The sequence below is a fragment of the Branchiostoma floridae genome, chromosome 8, assembly GCF_000003815.2.
Source record: "Branchiostoma floridae strain S238N-H82 chromosome 8, Bfl_VNyyK, whole genome shotgun sequence".
Lineage (NCBI taxonomy): Eukaryota > Metazoa > Chordata > Leptocardii > Amphioxiformes > Branchiostomatidae > Branchiostoma > Branchiostoma floridae.
This window is the reverse complement of record NC_049986.1, coordinates 18926437-18945182: the sequence shown is the minus strand read 5'-3', so window position 1 is coordinate 18945182 and position 18746 is coordinate 18926437. Positions and strand designations below refer to the sequence as shown.

Genomic DNA, 18746 nt, shown 5'->3' with positions numbered 1-18746 from the left:
CCTTCTTTAGCTTTCTCATTCTATGGAGCTTTCTCTCGCATCCTGTAGAAACGTTACACTGTAACTTCATCAAGATCATCATCACTGTTGTAATGTTTTATCAGCATTGTTAGTTTTCTTGATGCGTCTGTTTCATTTGTGGTGAAGCAGTTAGGGACGCAAACATGCACCACTGATTATCTATTGTAAGATCCTTCGAAAGAGCAAACATTGCCGGCTCAAATGTTTTCCACGCGTACATTTGTTATTCCTCATTATGCAAAAGTTCATCTGTGGCACGGTCTCACGTGGCCATGCATGTGGTTAATGTTGCTGAATTCGAATCATGAGAGGTTCGAATTCCTGAAAGGTCCCGATGTTGTGCCTCTCGGAAAAGCATTTTAAAACGTTTCCTACTCAACTCAGGTGACAATGAGTACCTGAGCTTCGGCTAGGGATGTCCCTCGGTCCTCGGTTATTACGAGTACATTAAATGGAGGTCTTGTGTTTGAGCAAGGAGGTTAACTATTAGGATTTATTTAACCTCCTTGGTTTGAGAAAAGCAGCACATTGAACGATAAAGAATTCACCATACTTATCAAAAAGAGTAAGGGTTCACCCCGGTATGTGAGTGGTTCAAAATATCAAAGACATGTAAGTATGTTCGGATATGCAGCTTGTGTATTCTGTTACGTCATGACGCGGTTTACTAGGTATGTAATATAAACAAACAAGGAAGAGTACGTTGTATCATGTAAATCTCACTGAGCTGTTGTTTATTCAGAGTTTAAAAGAAAATACAGATAAGAGACACAGCCATCCTTTACAATTCTCAAACTTATGTAAACTCAATTAATTAAGATGATTTAACAGTTAAAGTCATTGCTGGGATTGACGTAGTCCTTGACGTTTACTCTTCCTTCTTCACCATCCATAGCTCGTTCAGCCGCTTTTCCGGCTCTACTTCTGGTCCGTCATACTCCAGAAGCTTGATCCAGTCCTAGTCAAAGTAAGATCAGAAGATTTGTGAGATTATACCGGCAGCTAGTTCCAGTATCATCGTATAAATGTAACGTTACGTTTGAAGTGGATTGAATGCAAATGAAGTCAAGCACTTAATCTATAACTGTTGATTACACTCGTCGGTCCCTTGGCCCATGAATTTGCATACGTTGGGGTTATAGGGACAACATGACAAAAACACAAGTTACGTCATGATGAGCACACATGTACACAAAACTGGTGCTCAAAAAACACGCACGAACACATATTCACACACAAACACACACAAATACACACACAATCACACACACACACACACGCATACACACGCATACGCACAAACACACATTGTTCAGATATCATATATAATGACTTCTATAATCTCACCTCCTACAACCTATATAATCTCGTCCCCTACAACCTATCTACTTACAGGTTTGTACTTGAGCCCAGCTCCATCCAGTGCGCTCATGAATGACTTAGTCATCTGAATGAGGTCCGAGTCGTTTGGTTTGGGTCCCATGAAGCTCCTCACATAGGCAGTGTATCCCTGAGTCTTGTATAAAGTTACCTGCGAAAGACAGAAATGAACAAAACCTAATCACATATAATCTTATCTCCAAGCAGATTCCCGGTGCCATAAGATACTATCAAATCTGGCCATGGAGTATAATCGGCCTAAGGGACTTACATGTAGAGTTAGACGGACAGAGGGAGGCGACTGACCTCCTTTGGCCGGCTGTACTCCTTGGCCAGCTTTGATACTATCTTATGGCACCGCAGGATCTATTTGGAGATTAATCACATACCCAATTCCATCATTAACCCCCCCTTCCCAGATTGACCAAAAAAAGCCAGGTCTGAATAGGGTTAAATGTCATCCTTGTGTTACATGCCAACCGGTTAGAGCTAAGACTATGTATTTACTTGAATGGACAACTTACATCTTCTTCGATGGGGTAAGGAGGGTTTCCTTGGTCATGTTCCTCAGGAACCCAGAAGGCGACGTGGAAGTCCTTGTCACAACCAAACTTACTGTTGTCCTTCTGCCACAGCTGCAACAAACGTTAACGTAAAGTTGTATCTTGTATACTTTGTTGTTTTTACATTGACCCAATGTTATCGGGCCTACAAAAACGACTTCTTCGACCACAAACTTTACCTAAGAAAGAAATGTCAATACGGAACAATTATGGATTTGAATACACACAAAAGTGTATACGGCAGACAATGTCACTAAATCGGGAGAAGCATCTTGAACATTTAGTTCATCAAACTAGATCATCAATCCCTACCAAAGCAGCATATTGTACAAAAATGTGACTATGCAGAATAGTTTGAATCCTTACCACAGTCATCACAGGAGAGGTCCTCTCCATGGAGACGCGTCCGGTGTTGGTGCCGGTCATGTAACGGAACAGCGGCAACATTTCGGGGGGACCCTGCTTACTGGAACAGCCCAGGAACTTCTTGTCCACCCAAGTGCCTGTCAGAAACCAAATAGATAATACTGGAAATGCATTCAAGTTCGCGGGGATTTACTTTCCCGGTGGTTCGCAGTAGCACCATTGAGTGCAGTCTCATACTATAATGGAAAAATGTTCGCCGTGTTTTTTTAGTTCGCGATGAAGTGGTCACCGCGAAAACCGCGAACATAAAACCACCGAAAACATTTCTGCATTTTTTCATCTCTTTTATGATACGTATGATCATCTTCAAACGTGAAATCTCAGAGGATATATAGAAGCGTCTACTAGACAGTATCGCGCCTCTATCTAGAACTTCCAAATCAGCAGAGGATTGGATATGGCATCAAACCCACAGACACAGGAGGACGTGGAGCGAAAAGAATAAAGCAGTAGTTATGTTCCTTTGAGATGAAATATTATCAGTATTATCGTATTGTTGTTGTTTTCAAATTATTCTACAAATGAATTCACGACGATTAACTGGTTTGCTTATATCACATTTCAATAGTACACCATTGTAAATGACAATGACAATGAAGTTTATTGCATATTGTAGAAGTACATCATTGCAGCCCTGAGCCTAAATTGATGAGAAGTACTTTACACTAAAAGCATCTATTAGAGATGTATAGGAAATGTTTTCTAATATATAGAAAGAGAGAGACAGAGAAAGACAGAGACAGAGAACGATTTTCAGAGGTTAATCATATGAGTTGTGCCTACCTTGAGGCGTCAGCCTTTCGTCGAAGTTGTTGAAGCTCTTGATGACCTGGAAGTCCGGACACTCCGGACATGTCGGGCAGTCCGAACTCTTACACTTTCTGTCCCACATGAATGTTACCGCGGGCACGGTGGCTGACTTGTAGGTGGAGGTGTCAACATCGAATTTCTGACAGGGCACACAAGAAACAATATGTTAACAACTGTAATGGGTACAACTACTTATTTGAGCATGTCAAATACCACCATACTTATTGATGAACGATCGAGCTAACTAACAATGAATGAATGAATGAATGAATGAATGAATGAATGAATGAATGAATGAATGAATGAATGAATGAATGAATGAATGAATGAATGAATGAATGAATGAATGAATGAATGAATGAATCCTACCACATCCTCGTCCTCGTCATTCCGTGGTTTAGCGAACCACATCTCGTTGTACCGTTCTGCCTTCTGTGGCCCGTCATAGACGACAACCTTGAAGTACTTCTGTAGAAAAATTGATATTATTTAGCAACCGTTTGCAATGAGCCAATACCGTAGATGCATGGTGTTAAATCATGCGTCCGTACATACTATGTGTCTTTATTGCGACGTCACAAATGTATTTCCAACAATGTATCATATTTCCAACCATGCAGTAGCGAGATCAATGGTACATTGAAAAGTGCTGGCATAAGCGGTATGTCGGCCCAGGTTAGATGAACAAACAATCAAACAAACAAACTTGTTTTTCCCAACCGTTTTGTATGGTACACCGGCGGCATCTAGTCGATCTTGGAACGTCCTTGCGAGTTGTTCTATCTTGTCGTCAGTCGCGTACCCGCCGAAGGGCATGACGTAGACGTGCGGCCCACGGCTGTTGTACACGTACACCTGGAGAAGGGTATATCACCTTTTGAGACAAGGCCCTCAAATCACTTGCACTTTCGCTTTATTGTTTAACCAGAACATTGTAAACTCAGGTCATCGACATTCATTACTAGAGGATCATCGCGCCACGACCTAACTGCAACTTAAGTATGAATTTGAGTATCTCTTGATTTCATGATTTGAACAAATTGCAAAATGTTACACTAAAAAGGCAACAAAAACACAAAGCGTAAAAAGATTCTGTGTTCTTTTTATCAATAAAATTCGTTGAACGCTCAGTCAATTTTTTGGTCGAAGCGTGGTCGCTGCCCTAGTGAACTGAGGGTATAATGGATGGAAACATTTATTGTACATATTTGCCCAACCGAGCTCAGTACAGGCCACAACAAACTCATGTAAAAGTATCATAGAGCTAGTCTAGTCTAGCATAGAAGTTCGGCTTCTTTTCGCTTTTTTGTAATGCTGAAAATGTAGGATTGTACGGGTATAAGCTGTATAGCTGTTGTTTTCTTTCTTTCTTTCTTTAGTCGGTTTGTTAACAAGCATGTCGAATATAAATCTTTCATTGCTATTCATATGTCATAAAGTGAGGCTTTCGTACGAACCTCGTCGTTTGTGGGCGTCGGCGGGTTGTCCTGATGCATCTCGGGAAGGATGACGCACGTCTTGTATTTCTTCCCACAGGAGTCTCCCATCTCAAGGTTGGTTAGGTCATTCTGTTCAAGACAACAAAAAAGTCACGATTCGACCGTCTGTCTGTCAACTACCTCAGGACAATACTGACTAGTCCTATTGCGCACTGCAGGTAGGTGTCGCTGCTAATAATACGGTTCCAAACGTGTCATACTGGTATATACATTGATAATATTGTCAATATTGTCCAGCAGCAGCAATAACCAAGATATCGTGTGTTCAAATTGATATGCCACCGACCTTTTGCCCCTGGGAAATGTCTTTACACGACTTTCCTCACTTCACTCAGGTCTAAATGAGTACCTAGCTTCGGTTAGGGCCGTCCCTCGGATAGGACGTTAAATGGAGGTCCCGTGTTTGAGGAGAAGCACGCACAGAGCACGTCAAAGATTCCACCACACTTATCGAAAAGAGTAGGGGTCCTTCCCGGTATGAGTGGTTAAAAACCTACAGTACCATGGCCGCACCTGGGGCAATTACTGTAGTATTGAGGTCACCTGAGTGGCGCCGAATGGCAGTCGCTCCAGACCCTTGTAATACAGCCCCGTCCATTGTACATGTAAGCTCCTTGCAATTCAGCCCCCTGCTGCCAAGAGAGAGCAGTCGGCCCACCCAATAACCAACAACCAATAATTCTACTCACCCAGGTAACGACCGGCGATGGTGTCTCCATCGTGATCCCCTCGGAGTTCTGCCCGCCCAGATAGTCCATCAGCCGGTAGACTGCCTTCAGACTGGCGCTCTCGTAGTCACAGCCGGACACAGTGTTCATGCACGCGTACTTAGCTGCAGAGCGGAAACATTATTGCAGACGTCCTTAAATAATGTTGGTAATTACTCATGCAGTGAGGTTCTTTTAAACACAACCAAGATAGTACTTAGAAAATTATTACTGATAAGTATCCTGTCCAAATTCATATGTATTGTCTCTATGTTTGTCCGCAGGGCTAGCCCTTTGTAATAGCCATAGGCTAGTTGGGCAGCCCTGGCTGTGTGTTCTGAACAGCCAAACCAATAAATAAAACTAGAGTTCGGCGACCTCATACCTCCATGAAAATGTAAAGCTTTCGTAAATTTCATGCAATTGACTAAGACATTAACATAATGTATGCATGGTGTTGTTAATCATTGACTAACGTTCACATGTCACAATTATAAAATTCCCATTATTAATCATAAAGAGGTTTTGCAATTTTTACATAAATTATGCAAATAAGTTCCTCATTACCATATTTGGTATCTGCTTATATTCCACCTATCATAATTAACATGTGTTACATGTATTGAGGTCCAGTTATTGAAAACAATGGAACTGTACAATTTCCTCATTAATTATGCAAATTCAGTCATCATTTGCATAACATGTATATCATTATGAACATCTTTGCCTAAGCTACCTACATGCCTAAAATGCAGGCAATCCGTCGTTCCTTTCTGCAGTTATCCTCTTTGGAGTGTCTTGACAAAAACGCCCCTGAAGTTCCACAATTGAATGTTAGGGGACTGAAACTTGCCCCACTTTGTCATGGCACTAAAAGCTATCTACCACCCAAATGTCACGACCATATCACGTCCGGGACAAGAGATACATTGAAAAAACTGCTATGATAGAATATTCTCATTACTTATGCGAATGTACTCCTATTTTGCATAATTAGTATTTTATCTTGTACAACATTGTCTAAGGTACCTACATACCAAAAATCATGAAAATCCGTTATTCCCTTCTTGAGTTATCCTCGTCAGAAGTTTTTGACAAAAATGCCCCTGCTATCCCAAAACTAGACGCTAGGGGGCCCAAACTTATGTCATTTTTTCCTGAGCACAAGAGCTATCTAATACTTAAAAATCTTGACCATAGCATGTTCAGAACACCGAGATAGCAAAACCGGAAGTTGCGCTGCAGTACCAAGGTCACACACCAGGGGGCCCAAAATTGACCTTGACCTTCGTCTTCCCAACCCCTACCCACATACCAAATATCATCGTAGTCCATCAAGAGATTCTCAAGTTATGCTGACCACAATATGCGGACACACAGACACACACACACACAGACACACACACAGACACACTCAAAACTATACCTCCATTTTTTCATGGAGGTGTTTTCATGGAGGTAATAAAGATAAAATAGTACTTACTTCCAGAGATGAGGGGGGATACAAGCTGATTCACGTTTAGGACGGTATTCTCGCTGCTGCAGCGCCACCTACATCGTCTATGAGTAGCAGCGAGAAGCAGATCTAATCATTCTAACCCTGATGATGGTGTCTGACAGACATCAAAACATTGGAAGTGAGTACTACCTTGGTTGTGTTTAAAAGAACCTTACTATATGATCATCGTATACAATTAGACACCTTTCCAACTAAGCCAAGAGTCCAGCCGTGTTAGCTTTGGTCCGGTCCCCACAGTCGCGAGGCTGGACGACTCAACTTTATTTTTCTACTCTTCCCTACGTCGAAAGCTAGATATCTACCACTAAAATATCAAGACCATAGCATGTCCAGGAGAAAAGATGCAAAAAAAAGGAAGTTCTGCTGCAGACGATGTCAACTCTTTTCTATTTAACATACCTTTCTTGGTGGCTCTCTCGACGAACCCGTCGAAAGTCCTGACGATCTTGAACACGGGACACTCCCGCCCCTGGCACCCGGACGGCACGTCCTGTACACGGCTGGCGGGGAGAATGTCTAGATCGTCCTCCGCCTCGGTATTCGTCTCTTCCTTCTCTGTGTTCCCTGCACCAGCGATCTTCAAAGACAGTAAGGCATTTAAAAACGCCGACGGTAACCGAACCTTCTTCATCGGTTGCATATTACACTGTTTTGAATGACCAGGTTGCTATGCTAGCACCCGTTCTGGCTTTCCTGGTTAGACGTTATGTTCGTTTCTTGGCAGAGGCATTTCGAATTTCCTCGCTCCACCCTGGTGCATGTAAAATGGACCCTGCATGGCTTCGGTTGGGGAGGTAAAAGGCAGTGGAAGGAATGGCTCCGCCTGCCAACACCGTGCATGCCCTAGACACAGTGGATAACAACAGGCTACTCCCACGGCCTCAAACAGGCTAAGGAATCATTTTACTTTACATAGTTTGCCAGAACAGACGTGCCAATAATCTGTTCTCAGACAGGAAAATATTAGTTATAAAGAACTGAATCTTAGCTACTACAGTCAAACCTGTATTAGCGGCCACCTTTGCATAGCGACCACCTGGCCATTGCGGTCACTTTTTGTCGGTTCCTTGGCTTTTTCCCATTGACCTAAGCATGAAGAAATAGTCTATAGAGGCCACCTGTTCAACGCGGTCACGGCCACACGATTTCCGGTCCCGTTGATACAGAATCACTGCCTATTGCGACCATACAGCGGCCGTATGTCACCCGGCGCCGAGTTTGAAATTGTATTTTGCGAGGATCTGGAGTTCGCGACAGGGTCATTTTGGCGGTAGCGGAAGGTACGCGCGCCTTGAACGTTAGAGCACACAAGTCTTTGTCGTCGAATTTACCAACATTGCGCATGACGATGTTACTTGGTGAGAAAGATTAGTTGGTACTGAAACCATGTTAGCTTGTTGCTCGTGGACAGTAGATCAGCCTTTTCTCTATAGTGGCCACCTGTCTATAGTGGCCACATTTCTACAGTCCCTTGAGTGAACGCTATAGACAGGTTTGACTGTATCGACAAAACATGATGGAAAAAAATGGAAAATTTACCTTCTCCCACATCTCCGGTGTAATCGAGTCGTCTGGTTTCCCCTTCATTAAGGCGATCTCCGTGTAGTTGTTAGCTGCAAAGTCATCGTACCCTGTAGCAAAGAACATGTCCTGGAACATAGAAAACATGCACATCAGTTAAACCCGGTCTCACTAAATACCGAAAACAACCGAAAACAACCGAAAACAACCGAAAACAACTTCAAATATACCGAAAACAACCGAAAACAACTCGATAAATACCGAAAACAACTCGAAGCCACCTAAAAAATATCAAAGCAACCATGAACAACCTATCAGAACCCGAAAAAAAGCCAGAAAACAACTCGTAAACAACAACAATGTCTATTTTATCTTCATCTACTGGTTACTATCCCTTGAATTATTTTCTCCACGGCCGAGGGAGAGAATGGAGTGATTCTGAAGGAAGGATTCTTTCAGCAAAGGGGATATAGCCGGTGAAAACACCTTTCCATCGATCACACGCTGTTTTATGGTGTAAAGCAGAATCCTTATTATGATCATGTAGTTAAATTTGGGGCCTCTGTGGTAATACACGTTTGTGGTTTTTCCATTTAAATCGATTTGTTATGGCAGCGGAAATGCGTTATAATTGAGCAAGAAATATACTAGATTGTTTAGGTTGTCAGAAAAAAATGTAGTACACATTAGCTAAATAGGCAGCAGAATTTGCCAGCAGTAATTAATAAGCAAACCTATTTTCTAAGCAGAAATTTCGTCGGGGGATAGCAGTGACTGCTATTTCTTGTTGTGGCCAATACTACACCCCGCCCCTACCGTTTCCTCTACTTGGAGTTACACAATAGATGCCAAGTAATATAGATATCCATTGAACTCGATGAGTTTGCGAGTTGACCAAGCAGTCCCCGTTTATAACGTACAGGGTCCGTGAATCTGAATGCGAACATTAATATATTCGAACAGGCAAAGGAGATCGTTGACTACTAATATTGTATTAATAACAGGGGTCGTCAAACAAATAAATCCATCGTAGCCTATAACTCCTGTTCAAAATAAAGTCAAAATTATCAAATAGTAAAACCTTAAGTAGTCAAATAGCCAAATGCTTCTGTCGGAGCAGATTAGGGATAGAAATAAACTAAGAACAGGTCGTACAGTCACAATCATATTTGAATAGCCACCAAAGCAAAAGAAGTTACTACTATTGCACAGAACGTCTTATAGACTGAATGATATTTGTTTGCACGCTGTTACCTGCATTGGCTAAATTCAAAAGGTTTTGGTATAACATGTAGAAAGACTGATGGTAGAAAGCACAATTACTTGCTTTATTGCTAGTGAACGATGGGAGAAACAAACAGCTAAAACTATGATACCAATAAATCAGAGATTTTACTGTACAATATTGTATGAGGATGTCATTGTGTAAACGAATACTTTATCTGCTACATCTTACGGGTGTACAACAAATTTAACTCACCTTCGTATATTCCACGCTTTCTTCATCCAGAATAGTCATGAACTTCGCCGCCATCTTACCCATATGTTTCTTGGTGGGATAACCAGAAAACGCCATGAGGTAGAAATTACTTGTAGGTGCCTCGTAGACGAATAGCTGTAACGTGATAGCAAAGACTTTAACAACACACAAGTGAAAGTGATCTCGAGCAAGTTCTGAATATCTATCCTTCCACTGGTCGTGAAAGAGAAAACAGATGCTATGTACGAGGCCGGTTCAAAAAGTAATGCCACTGGTTTTATAACAGGCTCGTTTTTTCATCTAATGAGTTGAAATTTGGCACATGGTGTGATGGTACAAGAACATATCCTCTTGAGATTGAGATGTATAATTTTTTTTAACCGGCCTGGTACAGTATTTACAGGTTCGTTGTGCCGGGGAAAGTCCCTTAGCTCTTTTCTATGAACGGTGAGCCACGGCTTAATATCCCGTCCTATTAAAGGCCCGTGACCCTTTCCAGTAGGATGAATGCCGTGATTGAAACTTATTAGTCCAGAGGAAGGACCACCACCCTCTTCACTACACAAGCTAAGCACTGTGGAGAGCTTCATGAATTAGACTGTAGAATCTGCTGCATGCACGAACATCAGAGTTAGTCATTTTGAAGCTCTCACTAGCAATGTATGATTACAGCACACAGTGTCATTCTAGCAGCTACGGTAACACTTAAGTGAAAATGACACATTGTTCTCCCTGCTTTCGAACCAACTAAACTGTGGATTGGACGAGTTGAGCTACAGGGACATCTCTGATGTGATGTTATCAGAGCACCTAGAATTTCAGATGAATTATATCTAGTACCCTTCCATCCTTCGGCTGCGGCGGGTTGTCATAGGCCGCCTTCGGTAGCGTGAGACACGTGGTGACGGTCTGGGCACAGTCTTCACAAAGGAAGGTATCCGTCTGCATCTGGTACGGAAGGTGAAGTCACAGAAAAGAGGAATTACAGAAAATCACTGACTACCTCGTTTCAAAATCAAACTGATCATGATATATTTTATGACCATACCAAAGTAAAATATTAAGAAAACACTGTCAACCGATTAGGGTGGTGAAAGCTGGTTGCCAGATGTTCTGTGAAGCCCCAACGGTCAAATGATTAGACTAAGGGATACATGAGATGATGGGCAGATGATGAGAAATCCAATAACCCACACACTAGTTCAGAAATAGATGGAAGGGGGCATTATTTAACGACCAAAAAACAGCGTTATGGAATTCAAAAACTGTAACTCCAAGAATTCCTCGTGAAGACGAACACAATGGCACCAGTGTTCTTTTCGCTATTTACGGTCCGACCATATCCTAGTACTAGTCGTATGCCGTTGTGAGTTTCACGTCGAATCAAGTTTCAACTACGCAGAGACAAAACTGCAACAATGATCTGATTCCTTGCAACACAGGTGTGGCTATCACAAGAACGCTCATAGCTTTAGATCGTACGAATGTAAGCAGGCCCTATTCTGTACCTACCATCATGAAGGTTGACAGTGTCGCATCTATCTTAGCCTGTCGGCTGTTCTCCCCGTCCAGGTACCTGTACAGCGGCAGGTAGGTCCGGTAGGTTCCCGCCTCCCAGTCTTCTCCCGGGCTGGAAGTGATACACACGCCCTTAGCTGTGGCGGGGAGGATAAAGAAAATAAAATGTTCTCCTTTGACTAAAACAAAATCACGGGTCTTAGGCATCAATATACAGATTTCTCGACTAGAACTCACATGGCATAACATTAGTTCACTTTTATCCGCGGGGTAACCTATATCCGTTGTGCTTAAAAACAGAGTGTTTAGGGATAATACGTCGACGGACGGTGGTTTAAACTGCAATATTTTAAATATGAAACTGTCATGTTTTCCATATTTGCAGTTTGAAACCACCGTCCGTCGACTTGATATGCATTATTGCCCCGTTTAAAAAAACAATGGATGTAGGTTACCCTGCGGATAAAGGTGAACAAGCGTCACATGTTTGTCCGTTTATCCTGCTAGGGCATTGTGCAAACAGTGACAAAAATACGAAAGTCAGATGGCTCTAAAGGACAGCAGGTACTTGAATTATATTTTTCCATGCTGTAGATATAATCCCATGATTGTTCCTCGATAGCTACTAAGTTTTTGCCTTTGGCGATCTTAATGTAAAACAGCTATCTGTAGCCTTTATTCTTACAAACGTGGGGTTGTCCATCTTTTAAGGTTTCTCGGTTGGCTAAATTGGCATCTTGACCTTCTACTGTTTTCTTGTAAATGAATTAAGAACGAATGGAGCCGTAACGAATGTTGATATATGGGCATCAAAGAATTCTAAATCTGATTTTTTGGGGGGCCAAATTGATGACGTCATCATTTTATTGCCTCTGATAATATTTTTTTCTATGACAAAATACAGCACTTTGGTACATACCACTGTAATGAAACTTCGTTTTTCGTTGCATAATGATAAAAGCTACAAACTCACGGTTGCGCAAACTGATATCTACTAACGATCTGTAGTTATTAACAATTAATTTTTTTTAATTAGATGAAAACAAACATTTTGTAATTACTACAGATCAATAGTAAATATCAATTTGCGCAACCGTGAGTTTGTAGCTTTTATCATTATGCAGCGAAAAACGAAGTTTCATTACAGTGGTATGTACCAAAGTGCTGTATTTTGTCATAGAAAAAAATAATATCAGAGGCGATAAAAATGATGACGTCATCAATTTGGCCCCCCAAAATTCAGACTTAGAATTCTTTAATGCCCATCTATCAACATTCGTTACGGCTCCATTCGTTCTTAATTCATTAATAAGAAAACACCGGAAGGTCAAAATGCCAATTTAGCCAACCGAGAAACCTTAATGATATGACGGGCGTGTTGATGTTAAATAGGAAGTCTTACTGGGCGCCATGGTCCTCTCGATGAAGTTACTGGAAGTCTTCCTCTCAACTGTTGAGAAGGGCGCGCATTCCCTGACGTCACACCCCTCAGGAACGTCCTGGACGGGGATGACGTCACCGACGTTCGATTCCTTGAGGCATGACGGGATATAGGAGCCCCGGATGTATCCGTCTCCACCCAGAACCCAGACCTCGTTGTGCCGGTCGGTCATCTGGTAGGGGCTGGAGAGACAAAGAAGGAAATAAAGAGTTCAACTGTTTTCGTACATAGAGGGACTGGAAAGAACACCCCATGACCATGACTATGCTATTAGAAAGGGTTCTTAACACCAATTTTCTCACTCGACTCAGGTGTAAACTAGAGTTCGGGGACCTCATACCTCCATGAAATATTTATTGTTTTTTTGTGGATGGTATGTATGTTTATAGTCGGTTGTATTTTAGAGTAATGGTTATAAATGTTATGGGAAAGTAGTGGTGTATTTATTTAATGACACAGAGGATGTCCATCTGATTAGTAATTATCAAAATGTGACACTTAATTGTGTAATGTGCGTTTAAGAGGTCGACGGCATATGGTAGCGTGGTGTTCCTTAAGCTTGATGTCTGGCATTTAAACTGTCTAAGGTTGTCAGCATTATTGAGGTTCGACCATGTGCCTCAGAGCGGTGTGGTGGGAGGAAGTTGGGAAACTCAGAAAGAAGAAGGGATGTGGCCAACTTCAGTCAGATGGTGATTTGATTTTCCACCAATATGTCATAACATCAGCTGTTCACACGGTACAAAAATGAGATGCACACTTTCCTCTGATAGCCCTACATCAACTGTAAGATGAATACTTGGCGCCAACCCCGTCTGCTAAAAAACAAGTACCATTGGCTACGAAAGAGACAACTAACAACTGTCCCTTATCGTAACGAAATCAGAACATCTGTATCGCCCATAAAACTTCTGACACCCAACCCATCTAAGATGAGAGGACCTAATGGCATTTTAATCACCATGTCACTCAAATCAGCAGTTCAGTATGTGAGACATCCATACCTGTTAAGCATTACCGTTAAATGTACCTCAACTTCTTACAATTATACTTACGCTTCACATCTCCATGATATCCTAAGCAGACATAAATAAAACTAATTATCATATTAAAAAAACTCGGGGTTCCCCAAACAGCTGTCATACAAATCACCTCACTATCTGCTTGGAGCTAAGCCCATTAACAAACACTTAAAGCACGATGCCTCCAATATATCGCAGATATAGGGGGGATTTCTGATATTATTACATCGATTATAACGACAGATACGGCGCCCAAAATCACATCGATTCGAGCTTTTATCACAGCCCACCAACACAACAAGTATGAAACCAATCCATCCATCCGTTCTTGAGTAATCTTGTACACAGACAGAGACACATAACAGAAAAAATAACATCCATGACATTTCATGGAGGTAATAAGTACCTATAGCTTCGGTTAGGGACGTTCTTAGCTAATCTTAGGTGTGTTACGTCATGAGACGCTTTACCGGGTATGCAGTACAAACAAACAAACAAACAAACAAACAAACAAACAAACAAGCAAGTAACAAGCAGAAAGGGGCAAAAGCGATGAAGCGATTTCCTATCCAACCTCTCCTTGGAACTTTATTTAATGGTACTTACGGCTGGTACGTAGCGGTGATGACTCCTTCATCTGTAAAGACCTCTCCGTTCCTCTGCAGCTTCCCGACCAAGTCCTCCTGCATCGTGTCGGCGCTCCAGCCGGTCAGCCAGCCGGAGGACGACTGGACAAACACTACCTCCTCCGGCCGGCTTTCTATGTTCAGCTACGGGGAAGAAAAAAATGAGCTGTACATTGCAAAAAGGAAGAAAACAATTAACTTACCATAACTGTTTTCTGACTGGAACGTAGAGAGACGCAGAGACAGAGACCGACAGAAAGAGAGAGAGAGAGAGAGAGAGAGAGAGAGAGAGAGAGAGAGAGAGAGAGAGAGAGAGAGAGAGAGAGAGAGAGAGAGACGAAGAGACAGAGAAAGGAGACAGACAGACAGACAGCTAGAGACAGAGATAGGAGAGAGACTGACAGACAGACCAAGATAGGCACAGAGAAGCGGAGAGATCGAGACAGACGACCAGACAAGCAGGTATAAAAACCTCCCTCTGTCGGACTGAGGTAACAACCACTTCTTTACAACCAACCACACGAAATGAAACTGCTCTTCCTCACTCACCGTTGAGTCTGTCGGCAGCGGAGGGTTTTCCCAGTGCACCCTGGGAATCATGAAGGCGACGACGTAATCGCGGTAGAACCAGCCGTCCTTATCCTTGGGGATGGTGACCAGGACGGGCTGGGTCATCTCGATAGTCAGGCCTTCAATGGGGGAAGAAGCAAAATTCTTATCATTAGTATACTGATATCTAATCACCGTAGAAGTCAAATCTGCTTTAATCCTTATACAATTTCATAAACCATGAATCATAAACCACATAAGCTCCATCGAGTTCTTACGCTTAAAGCTGTGTTAGGAAGGACTGACTGGGTCATCTTAATACTCAGGCCTTCAGTGGGCGATGAAGCAACATTTCCGTGTATTGCTCTCTAATTGACACTAGTTAACCTTTATTCGTACGGTGGTATCTTGTAACCGTTGTATCTAAAACCGATGGTATATCGAGATATCAAGTCGACCGACGGTGGTTTCAAACTACAATGTGTTGAAAATATTGCGATCTGAAACCACCGTGCTTCGACTGGATATCCATACATGCCATATTTTAGACACAGCAGACATAGGTTAACCCCGCGAATAAAGGTTACCATAGAAGTCAAATTTATTTTGATCCTCCTACAATTTTACAAACCATGAATTATAACCTCCATGGTTTTCAAGACTCATAGGGTATGTTAATTGATATTAGAGATAGATAAGCTTAGAGAGAGGGTAAAGAGACTTTTTCTTCAAACATTCCCCCACCTCCTTCATTCTCCCCGGTGATGTAGTTGAACAGCCTCCAGAACGCCCGTGTTGTCCCCGTGACGTAGCTGAAGTCCGTGACGACAGTCGTCACCCACACCGAGCTCTCGTACCTCCGGACCTCATAACCGTCCCGGGTGCACAACACCTCGTACCCAGGGCACTCTAGGGTACAGAACCCCAGCTTCTCCTGGTGGTCACTGGGATAAATAAGTACATCCTTTATCGTACAGGTGGAACCAAACCTTACGTAAATACGTGGTATGTTGGAAATGACTTTAGATGAACTAAACTCGCTCCTATGAAGATGCTGTGATTGCTTAGAGTGTCTTTAAGACAAACAATCAGAACCTTCGACAAATGCCCTAACTCTGTTTGGAGCATTATATAGATTTAAGAAGACGTAATGGTGATCCACAGGGATATCAAGATTAAGCATAGTGATGTGGCCAAATAAATCTTGAGAAAGCTTTCTAAAATAACAATCGGAAATTTAATATATTCCCTAACTTATAAACGATCTTCAGGTTAAGAAAAACAGTCCTTTGACAAATTATTGTAACCTTTATGACATGCCCTGGCTTCTGAACAATCCCCAGGTTGTGTACAAAGTCCTACTGACTAACAGTCTTATCTTATCAGAGGCCTTTGCACTGATTATGCTGAACAATCTGTGACGGTAAACATTATTCCTAGCGACTTACGTATGGTACAGAGTCCTTTAAACTACAAGCAAAGCCGTGAAAAAAACAAGCCGATTGATTTCTGTACAACTATCACACAATACTCTATATCTGTGTGAACATATTCTTCTTGATTAACCTCTACTGCAGAGAGCAAATGTCAGTCCCCGAAAAAAATGAAATAGTTAACACCAATAGTCCAGTTGTCGAACCTCTAAATAAGCTCTGATTAGTAAATTTTAGATTCAGCCAATTAAGATAGGGTATTCAAGTTGCACCTAGGCAAAACGAACATGTTCCTAGTGTACCCCATAGGAAGTGTAAGAATCCAGTAGATAGTACGTCCAGAACTTACCTGTCCGGTTCCTTGTCGCTTACAGTGGCCGACTGGCACGCGACAGCGAACAACAGCAGCAAGAGGTACTGCCGCATCGTGTATCTGTAATAAGCTAAACTTGTGTTAGTATATGCACTTCAGTATATCGTCCCGCATGTAGAAAAAACGCAAGTAAAATCAAATGATGTTGTCTAATCAAAGCACCGTTGTATACCCAACTTAAGCTGAAAATCTGTACAAAATTTGAAGAGTCTGCAAGAGATAAAACCTCCCCAAATCCAGAAACTTAAACCCCAACCACAGTGACTGTTTTGCCTAACCCAATATGTGCTGATTGGCAGATCTCGGTGACAAACAACCTGTTTATGCCCAGCGTGGGAACTCAACCTTGGAAGGAATTGAGGCAATTGGGTGATGGATTTATCATAACAACCTTGACATACTTTTGAGTCCATGCCAACTCACACGCACATAGGACTAGCAAACACGGGTATAGTCACACCATTTCCAAGCATGCGCAAGTACAAGGCTTTGGCTCGTTTCACAAGTCTTTCTTGTGGAAAGCTTTTCTTTATTCACCTCGAGATTGACCTAAAATTAAGACTAAGAGTACAGCCACACACAGAGCGTACTTATATAAAAATGACGCTGACCAGAGCCATACTGTACGTATGCTTAAAGACGGAGAATTACAACGTTTTCCTGCGAAAAACAAATCAAATTTTTTATGCGTCGATAAACTTGAGACAAGGACAGAAGTTGATGAATAAAACATTAGTAACGAACCGGAGCCATGTAACGTTATAAGGTGATATTTTACTGCCTGCACTTGGGGCACCGGTGCGGCATTGCGGGGTTCGAAAGATTACTCAACGAATTTCAAAGATAAAGAACGAATTTTCTTACGTTTTGTGTATTTTGTTGTCTTCTAAGTCATACTTTTACTATTACTCAATATCTAGATTATAAATCGGCAAAAATAACACAACGGTGCTGCAGTGAACGAACCCCGCAGTGCCTAACCGGTGCCCCAAGTGCAGTGAGATACCACCTTTACACAGAGACAATGGATAGGTAGAGTTACAACGTTCCTTGCGAAAAAAAGTGACAGAAAAGTTGCATTTTAAGGCAGTAATACAGAACTGGGTTAACCTTGAGCCGCGGTGACACAGAAGTGGTTCACGGGGTTCGGAGAGGTCGTACTTCGGTCGGCACGGCAGCAGCAGGTTACTGATTTGTTAATCAGAGCATTGTTTACACAATCAGACTTCTGTTGATGTTAGCTTTTCCGACTTGCTTATCCTGCTGGCGTTTTGTAACGGGAGGGCGAACGGGTTATCGCTCCTCTAAGTTAGTCTAACGTGTTTGTATAACACTCGACACCATTAAACTCTCCTCACTGTACAGCGTTGCCATTTGACTCTTCCTACTACTACGGGTGCCGTCAAATTTGGTCAATTTTAGATAGGCTTTATTGACAGTCTCCGCCGTAGACAAAGATTTACTGCGACATTTTCCATCGCAAGACGTCCCAGTTAGGTACAATAAACCAGCGACTGCACAAACAATACACTATTGACTTGATGTCCTGACAGCTGTGTCCTGAACATGTTTTGATACACGAACAGTGCTAGGTTCGCTGAAGCTTTTCGTACCGAAGCGAACATTGCATCTAGCGATTGTTGAAGGAACTGCAGCAAATTCTGAGCTTTGTCATTTACATGTACAAAACAGACCTAACGTTATCATGAGTAACGTTATGTGTACTTGATTTGACCATAGCGATGGCGTCAGAATGTTTAGATTGCAAACCAAATGAAATATTGTTCATTTTGTACACAAAACACATTAAAAGACAGTAAATAGGAAAGACCCTTGAATACAAAAGGCATGAGACAGG

At 42.1% G+C, this 18746-nt stretch overlaps 1 protein-coding gene across 2 annotated transcripts; it reads right to left on the bottom strand.

Moving 5' to 3' along the window:
• Positions 1 to 729: 729 nt before the first annotated feature.
• On the bottom strand, positions 730 to 18092 carry LOC118421532. Of its 2 annotated transcripts, none has more exons than XM_035828858.1 (20): positions 17999 to 18092; positions 16865 to 16948; positions 15827 to 16026; positions 15083 to 15222; positions 14514 to 14677; positions 12847 to 13067; positions 11439 to 11581; positions 10767 to 10874; positions 9927 to 10061; positions 8465 to 8575; positions 7325 to 7502; positions 5389 to 5531; positions 4658 to 4768; positions 3921 to 4055; positions 3570 to 3668; positions 3174 to 3339; positions 2331 to 2467; positions 1926 to 2036; positions 1415 to 1552; positions 730 to 979 (listed from the first exon to the last, which is right to left on the bottom strand). In XM_035828858.1, the coding sequence occupies exons 2-20, from the start codon at positions 16939 to 16941 to the stop codon at positions 890 to 892; spliced, it is 2607 nt and encodes an 868-aa protein (XP_035684751.1). In that variant the 5' UTR covers positions 16942 to 16948; positions 17999 to 18092; the 3' UTR covers positions 730 to 889. The 2 variants fall into 2 exon arrangements, with proteins under 2 accessions (XP_035684751.1, XP_035684752.1); XM_035828859.1 differs by lacking the exon at positions 17999 to 18092 and adding an exon at positions 17061 to 17148.
• Positions 18093 to 18746: the final 654 nt, after the last annotated feature.

Excerpts from the sequence above, each read along its gene's own strand:
- LOC118421532 (XM_035828858.1), bottom strand. The coding sequence starts at position 16,941 with ATGCGGCAGTACCTCTTGCTGCTGTTGTTCGCTGTCGCGTGCCAGTCG. Across the intron at positions 15,223-15,826 it reads CACCGGGGAGAATGAAGGAG|GCCTGACTATCGAGATGACC; the intron begins GTGGGGGAATGT and ends CCCCCATTGAAG. Across the intron at positions 2,037-2,330 it reads CCTCTCCTGTGATGACTGTG|CTGTGGCAGAAGGACAACAG; the intron begins GTAAGGATTCAA and ends CGTTTGTTGCAG.